Source organism: Ammospiza nelsoni, chromosome 7, assembly GCF_027579445.1.
Source record: "Ammospiza nelsoni isolate bAmmNel1 chromosome 7, bAmmNel1.pri, whole genome shotgun sequence".
Taxonomy (NCBI): Eukaryota; Metazoa; Chordata; class Aves; order Passeriformes; family Passerellidae; genus Ammospiza; species Ammospiza nelsoni.
This window is the reverse complement of record NC_080639.1, coordinates 24,084,723-24,110,851: the sequence shown is the minus strand read 5'-3', so window position 1 is coordinate 24,110,851 and position 26,129 is coordinate 24,084,723. Positions and strand designations below refer to the sequence as shown.

The following is a 26,129-nucleotide window of genomic DNA, read 5'->3' as shown; positions in this document are numbered from 1 at the left end:
ATGCCGATTGAGATCGTGTGTAAAATCAAATTTGCTGAAGAGGATGAGAAGCAGAAGGAGAAAGAAGAAGGGGACAAGGAGAGCCTGATCGAGGAGCCTGCCCGGCCCCGCTCCCGGGATCTGGCCACCTTTGCCAGCACCAGCACGCTGCATGGCTTGGGACACATCTGCCGGTCGGGACGGCTGGGCGTGCGCCAGACCCTCTGGGCATTTGCCTTCCTGGCCTCCCTCGCCTTCTTCCTCTACCAGGCGGCCAAGTCGGCGCTGCTCTACTTGGAGCACCCCCACGTCGTGGCCCTGGACGAGGAGGCCATCCGTGAGATGGTGTTCCCGGCCATCACCATCTGCAACATCAACCGCTACCGCCACTCGGCACTCACCGACGCCGACATCTTCCACTTGGCCAACATGACCGGGCTGCCCCCCAAGGACCGGGACGGTCACAAGGCCACGGACTTGCTCTACCCTGACCCCGACATGGCTGACATTGTCAACCGCACCGGCCACCAACTCGACGATATGCTCAAGAGCTGCAACTTCAGCGGCGAGAACTGCTCATCCCGCGATTTCACTGTGGTGAGTGCACACCTGGCTCAGCTTCCCTAGGGGCCCCTACCGGCACGGGGGGCACCCACCCGGCCGCGTCGCACCGGAGCGGGGCTCTCTGGCTCACTCCGGCTGCTGAAGTTTGCATCTCTCTCTGTTTGAGTTTCCCTCCAAGTTTCACATGGAGAGAGGGAGAGGATCCTCCGTGGGAGCTCTCAGCAGGGCTCTGCGCCACAGGACTGGGCTGTCGCAGGTCTGTCACTGAGGGGCTCACGGGCAGGAGCCGCGCTGGGTGAGCAGCAGGGTTCAGCGGTCCCCAGGGTGGGTGTGCGGCGGCCAGGGGGAAAGCTGTGGCACAGAGTCCTGCTCCAGCCTGCCCTTACCCCGGATCGAAGTGCTCTGACACGGGGTGCTTCACTCAGCGAGAGGGGCTGGAACAGGGGGGCAGGCTGAGACCCTTTGCACACAGGGGAACCCTCCTGCCTTTGCGGGATTAGCGCTGGGGTGTGTGTAAATGTGGGGACTGCAGGCTTTGCACACGCACGTGTGCACATGGCGAGCACAAACGCTCCGCTCTGGAGGCACGGCCACAGCCGGGCGAGCAGGGGATGCCCGGGGCTGCCCACTCGCTGCCCGGGACTGGCAGCACGGCCTCTTCCGAGCAGCGCCCAGCCTGCCCAGGCACAGACCCCCTGGCCGACCGCCGCCAGTGTGCAGCTCTCACCAATATTGAGCCTGGAATCATAAATCCCCGCTGTGGTTTGGGAAAATAAATGTGCTGAACGGGCGGAATACCTGATGGGACCCTTTTCAGACCTTAATGACTCTGGAAATGAGCCGCCTCTCTCCTACGGCTGCCAGGGGCTACTGCTCAGCTGGCTCCCGCCTTCTCAGGAGCTGCGCTGCCAGCCGGACCCGCTCGTTCCGGGGAGCGGGGTGGGATGCCATGGGCTGTGCAGGATCCTGGGGAAGAGAGGAGGCTCCGTGGGGCTGGAAATGGCTGATGCAGCATGTTCCGTTTCACTTCGTGCCCATCGGTACAAAGCCTGCTCAATGTGCAGAGTGATGCTGTCCCTGAGAAAGAGACTTTGCGGGGGGGGGCTGCCCTGTGCGGGGGTCTGGTGGTGGCAGGGGACACTGCAGTGGAGGGGGAAGAAGGAGCGGGGGACAGCGGGCGGGCAGCCCCACTCCTCCTCCTGGGGATTTGCTGGGCTCTGTGCCTGCTCCACGCCAGCTGCTGGAGTTTGCCGGGGAGCAGTGTGGTTCAGCAGCGCTTGGAGCAGGAAGCTCTGGTGCTGGACCGTCCTGCACGTGGCTTGGCCATGCTGACTCCAGCCCTGGGATCCTCCTGGAGGATCCTGCACAGCTTTGGTTTGCGGGGGAGGCAGCGAGCCCAGCCTTGTGCTGGGCAGAGGCGCAGTGTAGCAATGGGATTTGGTGTGTGCTGAGCCGCACTGTGATGTTGGCAGGGCAGAGCTCGGGTGGATGGAGCGGTGCAGGCTCCCCACAGCATGGACAGAGTGTGTGACGTGCTGAGCTGTGTGGCAGTGCAGGGTGACCACCAGGACAGTCACTGGGACCCAGTTTCTCAGCATGTGGCTGTGCAGGACCAGCTGGCCTGCCTGCCTCATCTGCTCACGAGAATGCCCTGGGGATGCCCAGGCAGCCAGGCTCTGGTGTGCTGGCACCCTGCACCGGAGCAGGTTTCAGGTGTAAGCATGGCCAGTGCCAGCTGATCCATGGGCTTATGGCCAAAGAAGGGGAGTATAGAGCTCCTAAAGCCTCCACCCACCCTGTCCACAGCTCAACATTTCTGGCCTTTGAGGCATCAGAGGCTGTCAGCAGAAAGGGGTGTACCTGTCACCTCTCACTTGCCTGCAGCAAAGGGGTGAATCTGGGGCAGGAGAGGCTGCAGACATGAGTGTGGGGTGAGATGGTGAAGATGTGATACAACTCTCTGCCACATAACATGTCCCAAAGCCTTGCCAACAGTGGGACCTGTCAAGGCATCATACCATTTGCAGCTGGAACCTTCTACTCCCATTCCCTAAGCCAAATCGGTCCCTTGTGCCTCCTGGGAATGACTGAAACACAACACAGGCTTCTTGGCAGGCGGGTTGAGTCCCAGCTGTGCTGTGTGGACTTGGGTACTCCTGTGCCTGGTAGCTGTGGCCCCAGTGAAGGCTGCTCGTGTGGTGGGGAGCTCCAAGCTTTGTTGGTCCCATTTCTGGGTCCCCATGTGAGCCTTCATGTTCAGAAAGCTTTTGTATCTGCTCTGTTGTGGGCGAGTGTGAGTCACAGCATGTCCTAGCAGTGATGGGGGGCTCCCAGACTGCAGCACATCCCAGCAGGGCAAATTGCTTGGGATCCCAGGGCACCGAGCCCACAGTGAGCAGCCTGTGTAGCAGAGGCTGTCCCCCTGATGACACTGGAGAAGGGAAGGAGCTTTCCCTGCAGCCATGCTTGCAGGAGTGCTGGAGTCTTTCCTTCCCTCCTGGCACGAGGTGCACTTTGTCCAGAGGCTGGAAGTTTTTCAGCACGAGAGTGGCCAAGCTGTGGGGCTGCCGCTGACTGCCTGTCCAGGAGCAGGAGCAGTGCCAGGGCTGGAGCATGTCCCCTCACACTGCTGCTTGCAGCCCGTGCTCATGCAATAAATAACTCATGCGGATCCTTTAAGTAAGAGCCGTGAGTGCTAAATGATCTTCCCCTATTCAACGTCACAAATCCACATTCTTTATGGGACAGCAAATTAAGAAACTATCGGGAAAAAAAAAATCCCCAGCGTAAGCATCTTCCATGTAATAAAGCCCGACTGGGCTGTAAATCTCCCCAGCGGCAGGGACAACCCTGAGCCGCAGCGAGGCTCCCTGCAGCCCCGCTGACAAATGTGCCCCGTGCCGGCTGCTGGAGGGCCGTGCTGGAGCCTTGGAGAGCCTCTTGTGACCCACAGAGCCGTGCCCACCGTGCTGCACAGCCCCCAGGCCCTGCAGGGCTCGGGCACTGCCCAGTGCCCGCTAACACGCTGTGCCATGGGTGCCTTGGTGGGGAGCACTGCTGGCTGTGCAGTGCGGCTGCAGAGCTGAGGGTGCTGGTGCAGGAAATCCGTGGTGCTCTTTACATGCCATTCACCAGCAGGCTGGGAAGTGTCCCCACGGGGCTGGGGCTGAGCTGCCATGGGTGGCTTGCATCCCCCTATCCTCCCTGCCTGGCACCCTGCTACAGCCACAGCCCGAGGCCAGCTCTGGCCACGTCAGGTGGCACTGAGGCAAGGGAGAGCCTTCCCGGCAGTGCTCTGGAGATGGGGTACAGCCAGATGGGGTGTGCAGGAGTCTGGGGGCTGTGGGAAGAAGCGCATGGAGGGGCCCCCTCAGCTGGCAGCAGCATCCCGCCTGTTTGCCGGCAGTGGCTGCAGCAGGAGCCTCCGCTCTCGCGGCCGGGAAGGAGCCCAGTGCCTTTCTCAAAACCTCATTCGTTGTCAAAAGCCTTTTGTTTGTGATGTGTGGCTGCCGAAGCCAGTTGTGCCGGGGCTGGAAGCTGGGGGGGAGCAGGGAGGTTGCTGAGAGCTGGCAGTGCCTCTCGGAGCTGGCAGCGGCCCCTGCGCTCCATGCTCGGCCTCCTGCCTGCCCGGGATTCGGGCTGTGAGAGGGATGTCCCCAGCGCCCCATGCAGACCCCAGAGGGGGAAGCCCTGTGCTGAGACGGGCAACATCCCCAGCTGCATTCCACATGCACACAGGAGATCCTGGGGCTGGGGGTGGGCGGGGGCAGCAGGCTGTCGCCTCCTCCAACAAGGCTCTCCCACTGTTCCTGACATGGGAACTCTCTGACCTTTCCACCAGAATCGTACTTAATAAATGTCACATTTTCAACCTATTTTTACTGGGTAAAAGCGATGGACTGATTGTTTTTCACCTGCCCTGCCCTGCCTGGTGCCTGCTCAGCCCCTGGCATTCAGCCACTCCATTTTCCCTGTACTCCTGTGCAGGGCTGTTCCCCCCACAGCTGCCCAGTGGGCTCCAGGTACTGCAGAAACTGCTCTGGCTGGGGCACAGAGTGGCTCTTGGGCCAGGCTGTGCCATACAGGTCCCAGCACAGCATCACCTCCTTTGGAGGGTGACACGGCTGTGACCCTGATGAGTGTCCTGCCATGCCTGGCAGGGACTGGCTGGGCTGGGGCTGGTGTTGTCAGTGCCCAGGAGAGACTGGAGCACCTCACAGATCCCATGCCCGTGAGCTGCTCAGCTGAGCCCATCTGTGCCCATCTGGGTCACAGCACTCCACTCACTGCATCCACATCCTGCAGTCCCAGCCCAGCTCCTGAACCAGCTACCCAGGGGCTCACAGCCCATCTGGAGCCCTCCATCCTCGCAGTCTGGCCACTGTGCCTGTGCATTTCCAGCCCTGTGTCCCGGGCAGTGCAGGCTGCTGTCCGGAGCAGCGCAGCGCCATCTCCGGCGTTGTTACACATGAGCCGCCTGGGCACGGCTCGAGGCGCTGTTTGTGCCAGAAAACGGGGGACTTTAATGCAATTCGTTGCCATTTAATTTTACACAATTCCTGCTGCTTAATCCGCTGAGAAATGCTAATTTATACAATTCACGTCTAAAAATAAATGTCAGTCCAGCAGCTCCCAGCAGCGGGTAGCTGCTCCCACCAGCCCCCACCGAAGTCTTCTGCAGGGACCCCAGTGTGGAGCCCACCTCGCTCCCTGCCAGCCATGCTGCTGCTCCTTGTTGTCCCAGGTGCTCGGGCTCTGGCAGCAAGCGTGTGGATTTGGGGATAATGGGATTTTGGGACACTGTGGTGGGAGAGCAAGGGGTTGGCTGCACCTAGGGATGTCACTGCAAGGTCCCTCATGACAGTGGGGAGGGGTGACAAGGGGACAAGCAGGCATCTTGGCAATCTCTCTTTCAGATGGTTGGGAAGATATTCTTGCTGGGGGGGTCATGAGGTGTCTTTGGGACCACTGCTTCCTCATGGATTCCCCCAATAAATCCGGGAACAGCCCCAAGGGCAGCTGCTCCCTGGGCTGTGGCTGTGGGTGCATGGAGCAAGAGGGGTGCCTGGTGCAAAGGCCTGGCATGCAGCCACCTGGGCTGCACATGAGGAATCCAGCAGTGGGTCAGGGCAGGTGCCACCTGGTCGCCAGGTACTAATTGGTCACAAAGTGCCGTTAATGAATGTGGGATGGGAGGCAAGCATGCACCCCTCCCGCCAGGGTAGTGGGAATGCATCATTAGGTGTCTGAGGAGGCTGGTCTGCAGGGGACAGCGAGGGGGCTGGATCATGGGGACAAGGGGATCCATGGCTGGGAAGAACCCATACTGAGCTCCCAGACCCCTGCCTCTTGCACTTGAGCATCTCCACACCCTGCTGCCCTCCACCCCTCTGCCACTGCCCCAGCCATCTCACACCCATTCCCTCCCCTTCCCCTCCCTTTGAGGAGCAAACCCCCGTGCCACCATCCCCCCCTGCCTCCATCCATGTGGGGTGGCACTGACACCAGCAGCAGCACTGCAGAGAGGGTGCCAGGGCAGTGGGGCGGGCATCAAGGGCCATGGTGGTGGGTGCCAGCTCCGTGCAGGAGGGGGTGAGGCGGGGGAGCAGAGGGGTGCGGAGGCGACGCAGCGGGGGAGCAGAGATGCTGGAGGAGCCGACGGCTTTCCCACCGTCTCCCTGATTGAGATCGGATCACCGTGAGCATAAAAAAGCTCTCTTCATAATTATATTTAATGAATTGACTTTAAAAGCTCTTATGCTCTTATCTGGGTAATTTAATATCACACACTTAATAAGCCTGTCTGTGATACGGGGGGAGCCAGCGGCCAGGACGCCCGCGCCTGGTGTGTCTCCCCAGGGATGTGGGACGTGCCGTGAGGCTGGGCCCACGTGCCAGGCTGAGGGGAGGGGGGACACTGCTGGGGCCAGGGCACCCGTGGGGTGACTGTGGGGCACTGCTGGCTGCAGAGGGGGCTGGGCCCCTCGGATGGCTGTGAGAGGAATGGGAACAAGACAGCAGAGGGGATTGGCTCCAGGAGCTGGTGCTGGCTGGTGCCTGTGGGACCATGGGGCAGTGGGGACACAGGGCAGTGGGGCTGACAGGGGGGAGGTTGGCAGATGGGGCAGGGGGGTTCATGGGGTGCTGCATGGCTGGCTGGGCATGGGGCAGGGCTGGCTGGGTGCAGGTGCCCTGTTCCAGCGGTATGGTCGGATGCCATGTGGCCCCAGTGCTGAAGGGCATTGCTGTGGCTCTGTCCTTTCTGCCAGTGCCTGCTGTGGCAGGGGTCCCATGGACAGCACTGGGGACAGCCATGGGTCAGAGTGCACCACAGGCTCCAGTGCCATGATGCTGTTATATCCCTGTCTCCTTCTGGCTCCAGCCACCTGGGGTAGTCAGCTGGGATGTCATGGAGGTAAAGGAAGGCTTGTCACCACGGTCTCTGCAGCTCTGTCACTCCCCCCCGTACACCCCCGAGCTCCTAGAGTCCCAAAGGGGTGTGGGCTGCCTCCTGCAGGCCGGCATTGCTGCAGCCCCAGCAGGAGTCTCGGCACCCCCACCCCCTGGCCACCCCCCCACGATCCATCGCTGCGTGCAGGAGGCGCCTGCGGCGAGCCGGAGGGAAGGCTCTGCCATATGGAGCCGGGGGCCCTGGGGACTGCAGGAGCCTGGGGCTGGGACCTGTGGCCATGGGGGCAGCCCCCAGGATCCTGCACTCACTGGGCAGTGGGGTTGAAAGCCATGGCCAGACTTGTGCTCTCTGCATGTCAGAGTTAGAGCTGCTGTGAGCTGGTCTGTCCCCCCACCTGGCACCGTGTCCCCAGTCACCCTGCACCCTCAGGTCCCTGATTCCCAAGTGACAGAGGACAGAACAGCACCTCCCAGCATCCATGACTGTGCTGCCCCAGGGCAGGTGTAAGGGACAGGGTCACAAGGACAGGGTGAGTGATGTTGGCCCTTGGCCAGCCATCCCCAAGCTCTGGAGTGCCTGGCAGTGCCGGCTGCCATTCTGGCACTTGGTGCCAAGGCTGTGGGGCAGGGGAACAAGGACTCAGCTGCCACCTGGCCCTGCGAAGGCACCAGGGGACAGCCCCAGGCAGAGAGGGGATCCCAGCTCCTCCCTGGGGCATGGGGCAGCCTGCCGGGTCTCCCTCCATGAGGGAGTGTCTGGAGAAGGAGGTTTACGGAGCTGCACTAAGTGACGCAAATGGTTTGAAGCCCATAAAGAGAGACGGTTTTATGTAAGACGACTATATAAAGCTCTGCTGTTCTGCCATTGATGAGATATAGGCCTTTATTTATAGAAGGCAATGTTTGCGGTGCGAGTGCTGAAAGCCAGCCAGGGACCCGCAGATAGGGCGTAGAGTCATTTGACATGCAGCTGCCGTCGACACTGTTCACACATTAAAGAAAAAAATTAACAAGTTTGCAGCCAGTCAGGTGGAAAAAACAATAATTGTAGAAAAACGTATTTCCCCCTTTTTCCAATAACAAATAACTGGAACGCTGTTGGGGAGGCTTCAGCTCGCTTTCCCTCTGGGAAAGGATGGGCTGAGGCTCCAGTCAGGCTGTGGATGGAGTGGGCAGGGGGAGGCAGCAGGGTGGGATGAGAGCTCAGACAGGGGATGCTGCCACAGGGTGGATGTCCCTGCCTAGGCATTTTTATGTCCACGACTGGAATAACAGGGCCTGCAGGCAGGGATGAAGGCACCAACAACTCAACATGGCCATGTGTGTGCTGGGGGATGGGGGGGGGGGGGGGACAAACACTGGGAGCTGAAGATGCTCACTACATGAGGGGCTGTGAACCAAACCCTGCTGGATTTTTCTGCCTGGCCCAGCACTGTCTCTCTCCACCAGTACACACAGGGATGCTCTGAGGTTGTTTCTTAGCCAGATGTGGCTGGGTTTTTACTGGAGAGCATGCAGCCAGTCCCTGTGGTCAGAGCGCCCTGCCAAATTCTGTTTCATGCACGAGAGGAAAAAGTTCTCATGATTAATTGTGCAATAGAGGAAAACATGCATCTCTAACCTGCTCCTTGCCGGTTCCTGGCCTTTTCTCCCAGGCACTGCCCCAACACACAGCCAAGGGAGGGTGTGAGGACAGGAGGGTGCTGACACCTCTGCCCTGTCCTGCCCTGTCCTGACTCTGCCATGACCATGAAGGGTTCGAGCAGGGAGCAGGCAGGCTCCAGGTCATGTAGCTTCCCTGCAGCTCCCTGCACTGTTCTGTGAATGGCTGTCCCCTGCTCACATTGCAAAGCCTTCCCCCACCATGCCCTCTGCGCTGTGCCAGGCACAGGCTGGGCTCTGCCAGCCCCATCACCCACCATGCCACCATTGTGCCAGCAGAAGGCAGGAGGTGAGGGTGGAAAATGGCGCTGCTGGATTGGGTCAGGGGACTGGACCCATACCCTGATGCACTGGGCTCAGGGCTGCTGCATGTGCCCGCTCTGTCCCCAGGAGATGTCACTGGCTGCATGGCTGCTCCTCCCCTGCCACCCTCGTGAAGCCCCTCTGCAGATGCTCTCCAGATCACTTTGCTCATCTCTGGGCTCTCAGACAGAAGCTGAGCACACTCTGCACATGATGAGCATCAGCTGAGCTCAGCTGGGCTCAACAGGTTTTCTTCCAGCAGAACAAAAGGTTCTCACCTGATGGCAGCCTGGGGGAGGTGAGTGCAGGAGGAGCTGGGGGACAGGAAAGCTAGTGGCTGGAAGAACCTGTGTCCCAGTGGCATGGGGGTTGGGGACCCCTCCTTGTGTTGGAGAGCTGAGTCAGGCAGGGAGCAGGGTCTGAGGGACACCCTGGTCACTGCTGGCCACTTGCTCTTGGATGTGCAGGGCAGGAAGGGAGAGGAGGCACAGCCTTGTCAGAGCAGAGCCTCTGATTAATCACTAACTGCCGGCCCTCCAGCCAGCAGCTCATTAGCAGTTTAATTCCCAGTGCCCGGCATGCAGGAGGGCTGTGCAGCTCTGATTGAGCTGGATGCACTCATCTGGGCAGCTGCAATCAGTGTGACCCTCACTCTGGTCACAGTCACAATCAGTGGCCACATCCCCGTGTGCAGGGTGGGCTGGATAGCAGGTGCTGCAGGTACCACAGGTGCTGCAGGTGCTCTGGGTCCTCTGGCCAGGCAGGGGTGGAACACATCGGTGGCAGGGGCTGCAGAGAGCTTGTGAGCAGGGCCAGGGGCTGGAGATGTGCCTGTGTCTCACCCTGTATCCATCGATAGTCCGGCTGTGCCTGGAGTGTGGCGGTCCCTGCGGTGTCACGGGGCTGGGAGCAGCTGTCAGTGGTGTCAGCAGCCATGCAGAGGCACTGTGCTCAGCTGCACGAGGATATGTCATCAGCCTGTCATCTCTGGGGTCAGTGACACCCTGCACATCCCTGTACTGCCCCGTCCCTCTTCCACCTGCCTGTGCACCCACAGGGCAGCAAGGTGAGGGCTGTGGTCCCTGCCTGCATCCTGGCATTCCTGCCACCACTCCAGGGTCTTTTCTCCCCTGGATCTTCTTCCTCCCAGACCCCTTCACTGGTGGGATGGGGGATTCACCTGGGCCATGGGAGCAGCACAGGGGCAGGAGGGAGCTGAGTGTTCCAGGAAAGAGGCACTGTCTGTGGATGCTGCCTTTCTCTCATGGACCTTTAACTCCATCTGGTCATGCAGAGGTGGGCACTGCTGTGCCTTCCAGCTGCCTGGGGGTGTTTGCAGCTCAGCCTTATCCCTTTGCCCTCCAAAGCTTGCTGCGTCCTTCACTCCCAAGCTGCTGTCTCCACAATTTCTTCATAGCACAAGGAGTGCGGGAGAGACCACAGCACAGAGAAGCATTTCCATCTGTCTTCAATGCTCCAGTGGCTGGAGCAGGGCAGGGAAGGGGCCTGCAGGTGTCCCCACTGCAGTGGGGCAAGGAGGGCTAGGGTGCATGTGGGGGCAAGTCAGGGGCCATGCTGGCACTGTGACTCCTGCAGAGGAGGCAGGGCCAGCCCAGCATCTGGTGCTGCTGCCCCTGGGAAAGGCTGGGAGCAGCCTGCCTTCCTGAACAGCGCAGGACTGAGGGCACTATGCAAATCCAGCTGAGATTGATGCAAGTATTAATTATGTCCCATCAGCTCAGCACTTGCCCAGCAAGGCAGGGCTACAGGTCGTGCTGCAATTTGTGCAGGAAAGATGGATTTGCACTAGCAGTGTGTCCCCCATGCCTATCTCCCTGCCCACAGCCTGCTCCCACCACCCTGCTGTGACTGGTGTGCCATGCCAGGTCAGCCTGGCTCTCCCAGCCCCATGGCACTGCCTGGCTCAGGGGTGAAGTCGTCACTGAGCAGGAGGGTGAACAGTCTGAGGCAGGAGCAATGCAAGCGCTGTCAAGTAGTCTGCCATACCCAGCTCTGAGATCCCGCTAATTAGAGAGTGTCTGCAATTACATGTGCTAATTATGGGCAGGGGTTCACAGTAATTCCTGCCCTATTGGCATGACACTGGTCACACCAAGATGCATTGCTTCTCCATAAGGACAGGAGGAAGTAACCAGGCTGTTCAGCAGGCTCTCCTGGCCCAGGAAATGGTGTATTACCAGGCCTCCTGCCCATCCCCATCCCCATCCCCATCCCATTTCAGCCCATCCCATTCTATCCTGTACTGGGCATGGTACGGCATGTACAGTGCCATACATGGAGCCCTGCCTGCATGGCCATGACAGCTGCTCTGTCCCCGAGCACCTGGCTGATCACATCTCAGTGGAGCTGCTTTTCAGAGGGAGTTTTTCAGGATCTGACCCCCCTGTGCTGCTGCGGCTGCTCTGACATCCTGTTTCCTTATCGCCTGACATGACCTTAATTAACTCCCTGTGCTGATAATGCTCTGGGCTTCTCCTCCAGGAGCTGTATCTCAGCATTGTGTCCTGTCTCATCCTCATATGGACCGCTGCAGAGACTGCACAGGCAGCCTGGAGCAAGGGGGGGAAAGAGTGTGTGGTGCAGGCAGGGCAGGGCAGGGCAGAGATACTGAGGTCACTGGGATGACATGGAGAGGATGCCCAGCGCTGGAGGCAGGGCACTGGTGCTGCAGAGAGACTTTCAGGGAGATGCTGACCTGCAGGAGATGGCTCTCATGGTGCAGAGGTGGGGGTCCTGGCAGGAGGCGGGCTGTGCTGATGCCCGGGGCAGGGTGGCAGAGGCAGTGGTGCCCATGGCAGCAGCGTCCATCCCAGGTTCCAGAGGTGCTGTGCACCAGTGTGGAGGGATCCTGGCTCTCCTTGCTCTGCTGCAGGGGGCTTGGGGGGCTGAGCTGGCAGGACCCCCCACCCTGGCAGCTGCCTGACTGCCCGGCTGCTCCTCCACTGCCAGCCTTAGTGGACTGAAATGCCGGCATTGATGACTTGTAGCCACTTTATCTCCCGTACTTGGCAAATATTGGCAAAGAGGAGATGTTTCAATAGAGTGGTTTGCCGATGGGAATCTCGGTGTGTGATCCCACCAGCTCCATGCTGTACTCAGCTGCCTCTGAGGCAGCTGCTCACCAGGATTGAGCCTGGCATGGGCACAGTCTGGGGCCCATGGGGGGCTTCCAACACCTTTTCCCCACGGACTGGTGCCCAGCAGGGTGCTGTTCTGAGCTTACCTGTGTTGCAGATCACGTGTCACCCTCCAGCATAGGAGCGGGGCTCTGGAGTAAGGTCCCTGATCAGGGCTCCTCTCACCTGCAGGTAGCTTTGACCTGGCAGCAGCTGGGCCAATGCCATGAGCCCTGCAAAAAGCAAAATTGCAAAATGCTCTCAGACTCCTCCCAGCTTGCAGCCACACAACCCTCATCTTCACTCCTATTCCCCACAGCTCCTCGTCCCCAAAACTTTAGTCCAGCCTGTCTCAGGTGCTCAGCTCCCATCCCCAGGCCCACAGCCCAGGCAGCGATTAGGATGAAGGACCAGCTGTTCCTGAGGCATGAGTGAGCAGGGTGCATTTTGAGCCCTCTGTTCACGCTGCCTGCAGACACAATGGGAATTGTATTTTTCTGAAGCTGGCCATGCAATGGACACCTCAGGCATTATGGAAAGTGTGCACAGACATACCTGCTCCCAGCATGTGATGTATGGAATGCTGGGAGCAGCATACAGTCCTGGGAATGAGGCACTGGATCCAAGCAGAAGCAAGGGGAAATGGTCTGAAGAAAGGAGGTGGGAGCTGCCAGTGCTGCTCCCCTTTATGTGGGAGGCAAAGTGGTATAAAGAGGGGAGAAGGAGGTCCCCAGCTGCAGGGGCAGGTTGCCTGACCCCATTCCTGTCCCTGCTCCCACAGCAAGCCCTGGGAGCTGGGAGGAGCTGAAGAGGACAGCTGAGGAGCTCCTGCAGGTGCCAAGGACCAGCAAATGGGCAATGTGGCCCAAACACGCAGGAGAAGCAGATGCCTTGGGAGTCCTGACACACCCAGCCCGTCACCTCCATGGAGAGCGGACAATGGGGACAGAAGGACATGGGCTGCAGGGCTGTCCATCACCTCCATGGAGAGCAGACAATGGGGACAGAAGGACATGGGCTGCAGGGCTGTCCCTGCCTGCCAGCATCCGCAGCTCTTGCCCTTGCCGGCAGCCCCGAGGAGGGATCCCCTGTCAGTGCCCGGGTGCGGGGGCTCTCTCCATCAGCCCCTCTGCCCGGGAGCACCCAGGCTGGGGAAAGCCAACCCCTATCATGTTTGTTCCATTGATTTAGCGCCGCGGAGAGGGTTTAATCAGCCTTTAGCCTGCACGCTCCGGCATTAAGAACAAATCCATTAGCCACGAGATAACCACAAAGGGCTGTGCTGAGGCTGGATGAGGTCCCAGCGCCTTCAAGATGCAAATTGGCAATCAAAGATCAAAGCCGTGCAGCTCCCTAATCTCTGCTAAAAGGGCTCAGCTATTAAGGAGCCCTTTCCCACTGAGCTGTGATCACCCCACTTCACTAGGACTCCCTGTGTGCTGTCGGGTTGCACCATCATCCCCACTGGCCTCCTGGCCCTGGGGAGGAGGCTGCATCCAGGGCTCACTCAGGCTGTTTGCTTGCATGTTGTTTCCTTCAGTTCTGACATATTGGAGTCAAATTCGTGTTGTCAGAGAGAGCAAAGCCCACAGCAGTGTCGGGGGTCAGCGGCTGGAGGGGAGGAGAAAGGGAGGAGGTGGGGGTTTGGATGGGGCAGGGTGGTGGGAGAGCTGTGTGAGGCTGATGTGGTGCCTTCAGAGAAGGGGAGGATGCTGGCAGGTGGCTGCCCCTCCTTCTGCTCGGGGATTTAGCCTGGTTCAGCCCCTGCCTGGTTGCACCAGGTGGCTCAGGGCAATCCCTGCTGGCCCCAGGGAAATCAGTGGTGGGGACTGTGGTCTGGGGGCAGGCAGGAGAGAGCAGCTGAGGGATCATGGCACAGCAGAGTGTTTTGGAGCCAAGTTCCTCTTTTGAGGGTATTCCTGCTCGTCCCATGTCACCCTGGAGTACAGGGGTGCATGAAGCCCTGGTTCCCATAGCCACCCTGCCAGCTTCTGGTGCTGAATTGAGGCTGCAGGATGCTGTCTGTCCCCCGCTGCCCACTAAGGCCATATTGCCTGTGGTGGCTGCCCCAGCAGCCCCACGAGTCCCAATCACTCCACACTGTGCAGGAGTGCCGTGAAGCTGCCGAGCTGACAGGAGCTGCAATGCCAGCACTGTCAGCAGATCTGTGGAAGCACAGATGTGTGCTCTGCTCTGCATGGTCCAGCTCAGGGACCAGTATCCCCTGCATCCTGCTGAAATGGTCAGAGAGTGTGTGAGGCACCTTGCGACAGGTGGGCAGGGAGCCCAGCAGCCCCACCAGCAGGGAGCAGAGGGTCATGTCTGGCTGTCCTTTTGTTTGGGGACCCTCTCTACTGGCAACTGCTCCTTGAGGTGCTGCTCATCCCCCTCACAACAGCCCCCGGCAGGCAGCACAGCCCTGCGAGAGCAGCATGCAGTGAGGTGCTGGCACCTCCGCCAGGGTGACAATAAATCTTATCAGTGCAAACCCATCCGTAGGCAGGAGGATAACCCCCGTGACAACCCGGCAAGAGCAGAGCTTCATCTTCACCGTGTCAGTGCTGTGGATTTACAGATAAATGCCACGGCTGGAGGGACCCCCTCCCCCCCCGCCTAACCCTGCCCTGAGGCTGCGGGAGCTGCCAGGTCCAGGCCGGTGTGTCCCAGGGACAGTGGCCATGGTGTGCGTGGTGGGAAGAGCGGATCTGGTCTGGGACACGGCAGGGGGATACCTGGATGGGTGAGGGTGGAGGGAAGGGCACATGCAGAACAAGATGGCGTTGCCCTGGCTGCTGTCCTGGCCCTAGGGTGCTCTACACGCACTGTCCCATGGAGCCCTGCATCCTTCATGAGCCCAGGGGGCCTTGGGCATCATGCTGGTTGGCCCACCGGAGCTCAGTGATTGGGAAACGTGTGACTGAATGTGCGACACTGGCAGCGTGTCCCCGAGGCCGTGTGACAGCGCCTGGCGCGAGCAGCATGCTTTGTGGGCGCAGGCTGTGTGCCCATCCCCGCGTGGGCTCCCCCCGCTCCGGCCGGGCTCCGGGGGGTGCGGCGGTGCCAGGAGCGCGGGCTGCTGAGCGGGGCGGCAGGCGGCATCCCTGCCCCGGGCCCCGCTCCTCGGCTCAGCTCCCCCATCTCCCGGCAGCCGTGGGAGCAGTAATGAGATGGAGCAGCAGAAGGACGGCGAGATAAGGCTGCCTGCGCTGCCCCAGCAGATTAAACGCTGGGATTAAGCAGGCGGTGCCAGCTCTGCTGCCTTTTTATCTCGCTGCTTCTCCCCTCTTATTCTCCCGCAGTCGATAGAGAACGGTCTCCGAGCTGTCAGCAAAGGAAATTGCTTGTTAACCCTTTGGGGACGGGCGGCAGAGCTCCCTGTACGGCTGCTTTCAAAGAGAAGCGGTCCCCGGGGGATGCGCTGCCCGGGAGCCAAGGGGGACGCGGGGCCACATCCCCGCAGGGCCCCGCATGCGAAGGACAGCAAGACAGGGCCGGGGGTGCCCAGGATCTGCAGCCAAAAGCCACCAGCGCCCAACCAGCACCATGCAGAGGCACTGGGGCTCCTGCGAGGTGACAACAGCCGAAGAACAGAGGCTGCCTAAGCTCCACAAAGGAGCCCCGGGGACATTGCATACCCCGCTTTCCGGTATCCTTGATGTTCCCTGCTTCCTCCAGCCCGCAAGACGTGTGGGCTCAGTGCTACATCTCTGTGAAACCACAGGGCTGGGGATCCTTCTCTGGTCCTGAGGACAAGTGGCACGGGCCAGCTGTGTCTGCACAGTACCGTGCGTGGTGCTGGATCTCCTCCAAGTGCCAAGGGGAGCCCGCTACCCAAACCCATCATTATTGCCGTCTATGTATGTGAGTGTTTTGTTGGGTTTGCAGCAGGGGGCCTGAGCTGCAGCCCATCCCAGCGCTTATCCCTAGCGTGCTGTGCTGTGTGCCCGGGAGCGGCGTGCCCGGCGTGGGGGTGTCTGAGGGTGGGAAGCCGGCTGGAGAGCGCCGGAGGGTGCACAGAGGGATGGCAGGATTGCTGCTCAGCACACTCCAAATCAGCACACTCCAAATCCAAGCTAGGGAGTGTCTTGGCAGTTTGACAAACTCGTTGTGGCATTTTGGGGGTGCAGCTTTGGTGCAGTCTTTCCCGTGGGGACCCTGAGCTCCTCCTGAAGCAGGAGGTAGAAACATCATTCAGAAACCTTCTGCAGCTCCAGCACCCCACTCGTACTACGGGGGAGACCAGGGTAGGTGGGCAGCATGCTCAGCAACTCAGAGGGGTTTTCTGGCTGCCAACAGGATGAACTGGACTTCCCCAGCCCCTGCCCCCTCATTTCACTGCTCCTGCCCGCCCTCCTCCTCATATCCCTGCCCTGCACTGCAGCATGTCTTGGCCACTGTCACTTCATCTTCTGCAATTCCCTTGGCGTTGGCTCCTTCACCTGCCCAGGTGTCACTTTTGGTGGATTCTTACAATGAAAACAAGCTGTATGAAAGCACAAGCTGCCGAGAAATCTGCAGGGAGCAGGTTACCCCTGGCTGGGGCAGCAGTCCGGAATGGCGTGGGATGCTGCCCCATGGCTGCTGTGGAATGAGAGGCAGAGCTGTGTGCGAGCCCTGGGCAGGCAGGCTGCTGTGGAATGAGGGGCAGAGCTGTGTGCGAGCCCTGGGCAGGCAGGGCTGAGGAGCTGGAGCTGAAGCTGTGCTGGGCAGCCGGGCTGTGCAGGCAGGCAGAGGCTGAATCAGGAGAGGAAACCAGAAGCGATTGGCACGTGAAGGCTGGCAGGCTGGAGACTGCGAGGGGATAGGATTGCTGTTTATAAATACATCAAGGGAGTAAACACAAGGGAGGAAAGAGAGCTATTTAAGCTAAGGGACAATGCTGGCATGAGAACAAATGGTAAAAACTGGCCGTGAATAAATTTAGGTTGGAAATGAGTGAGATTCTGGGACAAATTCCCCCCAGGAGCAGCAGGAGTAGAAAGCACAACCACATGATGGCACTTTCCCCTGCTACAACAGGCTGTCATGTGTGTGCAGTGTGCTGCCATGTCTGTGCAGTGAAGTCAAGAGATGAAGAGCTGGGGTCCCCAGCTACTCCCCTCTGTGTCACAGCCACCCTGGCTCCATGTGGCATAAACAGCACAGCTCCCTGCAGCTTCTGGCTTGGCCAGAGCAGGACTCCTGAGGCAATGGTTTGCAGGGAAGGGTCTTTCTCTGGCACATGAATTTGGGCATGCTGTCACAGGTGCTGATCCTGAAAGCTGGATGGTGCCAACATCCCCCTGCTTTAACAGCCACTGGCAGTAGTGGGCAGATATTCTGGGAGGGTGTCCTTGCCCATGTGCACCCCTCTGCCTTGCATTGCATCCCTACTCTCCTAAGCCACCAGGAACAGGATGCCCTGGTCTAGATCCTACCTGTTCCTGAGGACATGGGTTACACACTGTCCCTGAGGCAGCAGCCTGGTTGTGACATGCTTGCCCTGCCCAGTGCTGGGGCTGGGGTGTCTCCCCCTGCTCTGGCTGGCCAGCAGCACAGCCTGCAGCACAGCTGAGATATTGGTATTCCAGCAGCGAGCCTGCTTGGCATGAAAGGGGCTCTGCCAGCCCCACACGCTCACAGCTCCACTGCTGGCTCAGGCCTAGCCAAGGGGACTCAGCTGGCAAGGGCTGTCCTGTAGCACAGAGAGAGGCACAGCTGCAGTGGCAGAGGGGTCCTGGCCTTTCTGGGATATGCCTGCAGCAGCCTCTGGCCCCCTTGCCCCACACTGTTTTCCCTCTTCCTTTGGAGGTAGATCAGGGAGCTGCAGGAGATATTCCAGAGCTTAGTTCTTCACAGGATAGGGGAAACAAAAAGCTTTAAACCATCACTTGTGTGTGCTGTGCCTAAGGTGCCCTGCTCTGTTTGGGCTGAGGATGCAGAGCCTGGTGCCCCATGGAGGCAGCAGCCCCAGAGCCCATGTGCAGGGCTGTGTGTCCTGCAGGAGGCATCCCAGCAGCTCCGTGTGGGGCAGGGGCTGCACTGAGGGGCTGCTAGTGTGGGAGATGGTTGTGCTACTGCCAGAGCTGGGGTCGAGCCAAACTGGCACCGTTCCCCAAATCCTCCTGGGAGCGGGGAAAGGAAATGGTGCGACCATGCATGAGAAGGGACGTTTGCAGTGGCAAAAACATCCCACTGGCTCAGAAAATTGCTGCAGAATCGGGCTTGAAATGAGTTGAAATTGCTGAATCCAAGCGGATCTCATATCCCGGGCAGTTGTAATGCTGGCGTCAGCGCTGCGGCTTCCCTCCCGGGGCACCCAGGCGGGGCTGGCTGTGCTGTGCGGGGGGAGCAGGCTGGTGGGGATGGGGGCTGCCTCGGGGGGGGCCTCTGGCATGGGGAGGGGCTCCAGCAGAGCTGGGATGGCCACAGTGTGAGGCAGGGGCAGAGCAGGAGGCAGGGTGCCTGGGTGTGCCATTGCCCCAGCTCTACCAGTGTCATCCCATTTTGGCCCCAGTTCCTGTGCCATGTGTCCTGTCCAGGAACATCCCTGTGCTCCAGCTGCCTGCACTCATGCAGGAAAAAGCACTTCAGGTTTTGGAGGCTGCTTTCCTTTGTGTCACAGCCTTGCCCATGCTAATTTGCTCTCCGGGCTCAAGTACCTGGACATGCCCCTCAAGGTTACCCCTGGGCTAGCATCCCCACCAAATCCAGGTGGGGAGCACTCTGGTGTCCCCCCATTCCTGTCTCCGTCCCCACTAGGCCCCAATGATGACTGTTCTCAGGGGTGCTTCTATGCTGGGGTGATTGCTCCTGTGTGATGTGCCCATGCCCAGGGCCTGCCCGTCAGCTGCATGTCCCAGTGGGAATGTGAGAACAGGGCTGGCTGTCCCCGTGAGGATGTGGGAGCAGGGCTGGCTGTCCCCGTGGGGATGTGGGAGCAGGGCTGGGTGGCCCAGGCACACAGCAGCAGGCCCCGCTGGCACCACACATGTTGCAGCTCGTTCCCCTTGCATGAAAACATTTGGCTGGAAGCTTAGTGCAGCCTCTTGTCTCCTCAGAGCAATCAGGATTTGTCACTGCCTGCAATGTTCAACGTCGTCTTCCAGAGGCTAAATACCATGGGGAGCCGTGTAAGCCGTGGAAATACCTGCATGAGCTGGGATCAGCCCGAGGCTGGCACAATGGGCTGGCAGCACTGGGGATGGGGGACTGGGAATGCCTGATGTTGGTCCTTGTGCCCCCAGTGCTCACGGGTGGGCTGCCGTGAGCCAGGATGAGGATGCTGGCAGTCAGCATCTTGCTCCCAAAAGGCTCCCCACAGCAAGGGGGCTGGGAGGCAAGTCTTGGGAGCATGGGGGGCACTTGGGGGCCCCCAGAATTGTGTGGATTGGGGAAGAAGATGCCGGGGCCCCCAGCAATAACTGACTGGGATCTGCCTGCCGAGGCGCAGGCAGCTATTTCTGTCAAGGTCAGCGTGTCTCCATGGGAGAGAGAAGAAAATGAGGAATCATGTCAAGAAATTACCTCCCTAATGGGGTCTCCCCTGCATGTGAGCATGGTGTGGGGATGCTGGCATGCACTGGCTGGGCAAGGAGACCAGCATGTAACATGGGAACCCTGTGTCTCTGGCCCTAAGACTGCAACACGCATGGGTGCCCAGCAGGCAGAGCTGGGTGCCCAAGGGCCCGTATCTCAGTTGCTATCCTTGGCTGGACATGTGCACTTCAGTCCTGCAAGGTATTTTTCTGGGTCAGCTGCGGGAAGAAAATTCTGTTCCTGGTACAGGCAGGCTCTCCTCTGCTCTTCTTCCTCCTCCTCCTCATGCGCTCCCTGTTATCTAATTGGATTTGTCATGCTGGAAAGGCAAAGCCCTTCAGGACTGCGCTGTGCTCTCGCCAGTATGATTTCACAGCTGGCCTCAGTACCCCAGTAGCCGACAAGTGAGTAACTCAGCTGGACGCCATGGGCACCCCTGCTCCTCACCCTCCCCGACAGCTGCGCCCACCTGCCTGGAACACGGCCACCACCACAGCTGGACCTGGGCCTCCAATCCTGCCCAACACTGGTCCCTGTCCCTAAGATCTGTCCCCATATGCCCCAGCCTCTGCATCCCATCCCCATCCCTCACCCCCTCCAGGGTGATTGCCATGCCGCCCGGAGATGTCTGAACTGACACGAGATGGAAGCGTTCACAGAAATGACATTTTCTCCAGCCTGGAGAGCTTATCCTCCGTTTAAAGAAAACTAATATAGAAGCTGCCCTGGTGTGCCGTGGCTGATGGTATCAGGCTGGCAGCCGCCGGCGCTCACAGCCGCGATAAATCTCAGAGAAGAGCCGAGCCGGCTGCAGCCGCCCCACAGCGAGGGGCTGACCCGTGTCCTGGCGCTGCTGCGGTGATACAGCGCTTGAGGGGACAGCTCAGGGCGGGTACCGCAGGGTCCCGAGCGTGCAGGGAGCGGAGCGTCCGCGCCGGGGATGGTGCCAGCGCTGGACTGGGCGGCGGGTGTACAGCAGGACCCGGAGAGCTCAGCGGCCGCCCGGTGCGGCTCAGGGGCTGCCCTGGGGCTGGGCCGGGCCGGGCCCGGGGGTGGCGTGGGCGCGGGGCCGCGGAGCGCGGGGCGCTGCTGCCCCCTGCCGGGCAGCGCCCGCCGAGCACCTGGCACCGCGGGCACGGCCTGTGTGGGACGGCGGGCACGGCCTGCGAGGGACAGCGGGCACGGCCTGCGAGGGACGGCAGGCACGGCCTGTGAGGGACAGCGGGCGCGGCCTGCGAGGGACGGCAGGCACGGCCTGTGAGGGACAGCGGGCGCGGCCTGCGAGGGGTGGCATGGGCGGCCCTGCTGCCCTTGGGTGCTGCCCGCTGCCTCCGCTCACCCCCCTCGGTGCCTGTCCTGCTTCTGACCGGCCTGAAGTCCTCCTGCACCTGTAACCAAGCTGCCAGATGGGATCCTGGCCGTGTCCCCATCGTGGCTATAGTTACGTGCTGCTCAGGCATCAAGGCCTGTGACAGGGATGGTGCTGGGGAGTCACTGCTGAGGTCATCAGGAGTTCCCTTTGTTCCAATCTCTTCTGCTACCACTGGCCTTTTTCTGCCGTGATGCTGCTCTTGATTGGGCCCAGTAGCCCTGACTTCTCCTGGAGCTGTGGAGCATGAGGGACACCCCCTCCCCATGCCAGCCCACGCCGGGTGAGCGCTGAAGGTGGGTGCCTAGAAGCAGCAGCAGCAGGAGATGAGAGGCTGAGGAGAGTACAGTGCTGAGCTTTGAAGGCAGCTGACAGGCTGTCGGGGCGCTGCCAGCCACGCTGACAGCTGGGTACAGACACCCACCCCCCCTCCCCGCCACTGCTGCGCTCTGATCACAGCCTCCCATCACTTCAAAGCACCCGCCAGGCGCAGGTGGGTTGTCGTGCAGCCTCCTACCCCATGGTTCCGCTCCTCCTGACCCACAGTCTCGCTTCTCCCGCCCCACCTGGCCCAGATGCACTGAGGACCCCAGCTTCAGAGACAGGGAGACCAAGGTACAAGGTAGACAAGGTCCCAAGCAGAACTCGCAGCAGGTGATGGCCTCCCAGTGCTGTCACTGTCCTGCCTCCATGGGGCAGAGTACCCAGCTGCTGAGCAGACACAACTGGGAACCCTTGAGGTCCAGACAATATTTTGTGGTGACACTGAAATGCATGGCAAGGGACAAGGAGGAAGAGCTGAAGCATGACATTCCTAGGCACAGGGTTCACACAGTGTGCCTGAGACAGGTCATTGCTATCCAGAGATGCCCACCATGCTGGGACACTGGGGGCTGCCAGTTCAGCTTGCCTGGGGTAAGACAACACACACCCCTGTCCCGACCCAGCTTGAGAAGGAATTTTCCATTCCTGAATGCAGGTTGGGGAAAGGCGTGTTTGCAGCAACCCCCTCCTCTCCCTCCCCTCACCCATCACCGAAGCAGCTCAGGAAGGCGCCTGCCTTGTTCATCTCCAGGAAGGTGCAGAGCAAAAGCCTCCCAGGAGGGAGAGATCCCTGGAGGGGAGCAGGGACCCTGGACAGCTTCAGGGGCAGTCTGCAGCCCACTTTCCACCCTCAGAGGAGCCACCCTGAATGCAGCCATGCCGCTGCCCCTTGCCTGCTGCCAGGACGGGGAAGTTCTGACACGACCCCAGGACAGCAGCGCGCCCCAGCTCGTTGTCGGCATCCTGCGAGCCACCCGGATCCCCGGGCTGCACTACATGTGTACCCGGCCCCAGTCCCGCCTGCGCCGCCTGTTCTGGAGCCTGGCCTTCCTGGCCTCCGCCGGGCTGCTGGCTACCGGCGCCGCCGACCGCTTGCACCACCTGCTCTCGCGGCCCGTGCACACCCGCGCACGCCTCGCCTGGGCACCCCAGCTCCGCTTCCCGGCTGTCACCCTCTGCAACCCCAACCGGGCACGCTTCCTGCACCTCACCAAGCCCGACCTCTACTCGGTGGGAGAGTGGCTGGGGCTGGCCCGGGAGAACCACTCGCTGGTGCCCGAGATGCTGGCCGTGCTGGGGGAGGACCAGCGTGCCTGGCTGACGCGTCTGGCCAACTACTCGCGCTTCCTGCCACCCCGCCGCTCCGAGCGCACCATGCAGAGCTTCTTTCACCGCCTGGGCCACCAGATCGAGGACATGCTGGTGGAGTGTCGCTTTCAGGGAGAGCGCTGTGGGCCCCAGCACTTCACTCCCGTGAGTTCCCTGCTGGAAGGTGCAGGACAGCTGGGCTGCCCCATGGGTACTGGGAATGATGCTTCACCCCCCGTCCTGCCAGGGTGGAGGAGTGGTATAGTAGGGAGTCAGGCTGTGATGAGCCTTTCCAAAGGTCATGAAAGACTGTACCTTCCTTCCATCACCTCCATGGAATCAAAAAGGAGTTTCTGGACCTCATCCTGCTTGCAGAATACTCGACCAGATCCCTGCCTGCTCCCTTACCACTGCTCTCTCCATCCCCAGGTCTACACACGCTATGGGAAGTGCTACACCTTCAATGGGGATCGGAGGAATCCACGTGTGACCCGCCAGGGTGGCATGGGCAACGGGCTGGAGATCATGCTGGACATCCAGCAGGAAGAGTACCTGCCCATCTGGAGAGAGACCAGTAAGTGGGGCTATGGCTCAGGCAGGGCACAGGTGATGGGTGCAAGGATGCAGGTTGCTGAGCAAGCAGAGCACCCTGTGAGGGGACTACGGATGAAGCAGGGCATCAGAGGGGTGCAGGTGCTGGGTCAGTGCAGGCATGCAGCACCTCTGTACTCGCATAGATGAGACATCATTTGAAGCTGGCATCCGGGTCCAGATCCACAGCCAGGACGAGCCACCCTATATCCATCAGCTGGGCTTTGGTGTCTCGCCTGGCTTCCAGACCTTTGTGTCCTGCCAGGAGCAGCGGGTAAGGCGGGATGCCCCACAGCCCCGGGGTAGTGCCTGCTGGCACTCAGCCCAGCACAGCCCTGTAGCAATGCCCTTCTCACCCTAACAGCTCACCTACCTGCCACAGCCATGGGGGAACTGCCGGGCCAGCATGCAGGGGGAGCAGCTGCTGCCCGGCTATGACACATACAGCATCGCTGCCTGCCGCCTCCAGTGTGAGAAGGAGGCCGTGGTGCAGAGCTGCCACTGCCGCATGGTCCATATGCCAGGTGAGGGGTGTGCATGATGGTGTGAGGGGTGCCCCACTGCCCCAACAGTCCTGCTGGGGTTGCTCCAACTCCCTGCAGTCTGCACCCAAAGATCACCTCTGTACCCAAGGATTCCCCTGGCCCCATCTCTCTCTACCCAGGGACCACCCCATCCTCTCCACATGCTGGGTCAGCCCCTGTCCTACCCTCCTTACACCACAGGTCAGCACCTTCCCTGTTTGCCTTGTACCTGGGCCACATCTTCCTCAACTAACCTGCACCCAAGGGTCACTCCTCCCCATCCTCTTTGCACCCTGCCCTCTGCACTACCTCCAAGGGAGTGAGTTAAGAGTGGGGGGGCAGAATCTGACTGGACTCCCCCCCTCCCAACCACTGCTTCTCCACAGGCAATGAGTCCATCTGCTCCCCTAATGTGTACATCGAGTGTGCTGACCACACACTGGGTAGGTGAGGCAGTGGGTGGGCATCTAGGGGCTGGCTGAGTGCCCCAGGGAGGTGGCTGGAGATTGTGCCTGTGCCAATGGGTGTCTGCCCCCAGATGCAGCAGTGGAGGACAGCCAGGAGCGCTGCAGCTGCCCCACACCGTGCAACCTGACACGCTATGGCAAGGAGATCTCCATGGTCCGCATCCCCAACAAGGGCTCAGCGCGCTACCTTGCCCGCAAGTACAACAAGAACGAGACCTACATTCGGTGAGTTGCCAGCACTGGGGTATTCCAGGGGAATGGGCAGGGGGCTGGGGACCCTGGGAACTTCCACTCCACTCCTGGCAGCATGCAGAGAGAGGGTCCTGGCATACTTGGTTGCTGCAGCATCCTCTGTGCGCGGGTGTTTTCACTAGAGCTTCTTCCCAACTTTTCCAATCTTCCCAGCCCTCCTGCCAGCACCTGCCCACCCCACTGTCTCTCCTGGCCTGGGACATGCCCCATCCATGTCCCCACTGCACCAGCCCAAATATTCATGAGGGCCATGGGAGCATCTGGGAGCACCTGAGAGCTGGAGGGCTGGGGGACATGGGAGGTTTGTGGGAAGTGATGAAGGAGGGTCCAGATCAGCCCTTTTTGCTCAGCACAATGGTGTCCCCACAGGGAGAACTTCCTGGTGCTGGACATCTTCTTTGAGGCGCTCAACTACGAAGCCATTGAGCAGAAGAAAGCCTATGACCTTGCTGGGCTTCTCGGTGACTCCCCTCCCCTTCCTCTGGGGCCCTAAGGCGCGGAGCTCTGGGTCCCAGCCCTGGGAAGATGAGGGTCTGGAGGGGAAGAGATCACACAGAGCAGCAGCCAGACACAGGGTGGCTGAAGGGTGGAACACTGCTGACTGTCCCCTATCCTGCATGTTCCCCATGCCCTTGATCCTGCTGACCCTGCCCCCATGACTGCTCTGTACCCCACAATCTGGCAGCCTTGGCTCTGCCCTGCTGGCCCACCCCAGGCTTCCAGTGGGCTGCACAGCATCTCCTGATGACCATCTTCCCATCCTCCTCCCCAGGGGACATCGGGGGGCAGATGGGCCTGTTCATCGGTGCCAGCATCCTCACCATCTTGGAGATCCTGGACTACATCTATGAGGTGTGTTAGCCTTCAGGGATGTGTCTCAGCAGTGGGTACAGAGACACGCTTCCTGGGAAGGGCGTAAAACATGTTGCCACCCCAGAGGGCTGTAGCAGCCCCCAAATTAGGGAACACCTGGAGGAAGGCAGTGGGAGGAGAATGGGTCCCTCTGCATTCCTCAATGACCCAAGGACAGGGAGGGTGGTGTGCCAAGGTACTGTCCCACTATCCCTGGGTGAGAGAGGAGCAGGCAGCAGTTCTGTGTAGACAGGGTGCTACCTGTGTGCAGGTCTAGGTCTGACCCCCCATCTACACCCAGGTGATCCGAGATAAGGTGAGCCGGGTCCTGCGCCGCTCCAAGCCACCTCTGAAGAAGCCCTCGGGCAGCATCGCCACACTGGGATTGGAGGAGATGAAGGACCAGGTACCCCTGCAGGGCTGGGCTGCCTGGAGGTTGTGAGAACAGGGCCTGGCCATGTGTCTGCCCCCACTCCTTGGGGAGGGCACATCATCCCAAGATCGAGGGTCTGTGTGGCTCTGTATTTGGTGCCTTTAGGCTGCAGAGTCAGAACAGTCCCAGGGGGGCAGGGAGCTGGGTGTCCCCTGGGGAGCTCCTGCGGACAGGCTGTGATGGGTGGGAGGACTAGGGAGGTGGCAGGATGCATGGAATCTGTGCCCATCCTACTGCCCGCCTTCCCCACAGAGCCCCTGTGAGACAATGGGTCGGCACGTGGAGGGCGCCTACAACGCGGGCATCCTGCCCAACCACCACCACCGCCACCACTACCCTCACCAGGGAGTCTTCGAGGACTTCGCCTGCTAGGCAAGATTGGGTTTGGGGGGCAGCCACCTGTCACCCCCCTCCCCAGCGTTATGGAGAGGGACC

General features: G+C 60.5%; 1 protein-coding gene across 2 annotated transcripts; it reads left to right on the top strand.

The window, feature by feature from the left end:
- On the top strand, positions 1 to 26,129 carry ASIC4 (acid sensing ion channel subunit family member 4). Of its 2 annotated transcripts, XM_059476125.1 has the most exons (10): positions 1 to 576; positions 23,005 to 23,149; positions 23,313 to 23,440; positions 23,531 to 23,690; positions 24,077 to 24,133; positions 24,229 to 24,382; positions 24,779 to 24,870; positions 25,182 to 25,261; positions 25,563 to 25,667; positions 25,947 to 26,129. In XM_059476125.1, exons 1-10 carry the CDS (start codon positions 1 to 3, stop codon positions 26,064 to 26,066), a joined length of 1,617 nt encoding a protein of 538 aa, XP_059332108.1. In that variant the 3' UTR covers positions 26,067 to 26,129. The 2 variants fall into 2 exon arrangements, with proteins under 2 accessions (XP_059332108.1, XP_059332109.1); XM_059476126.1 differs by lacking the exon at positions 24,077 to 24,133.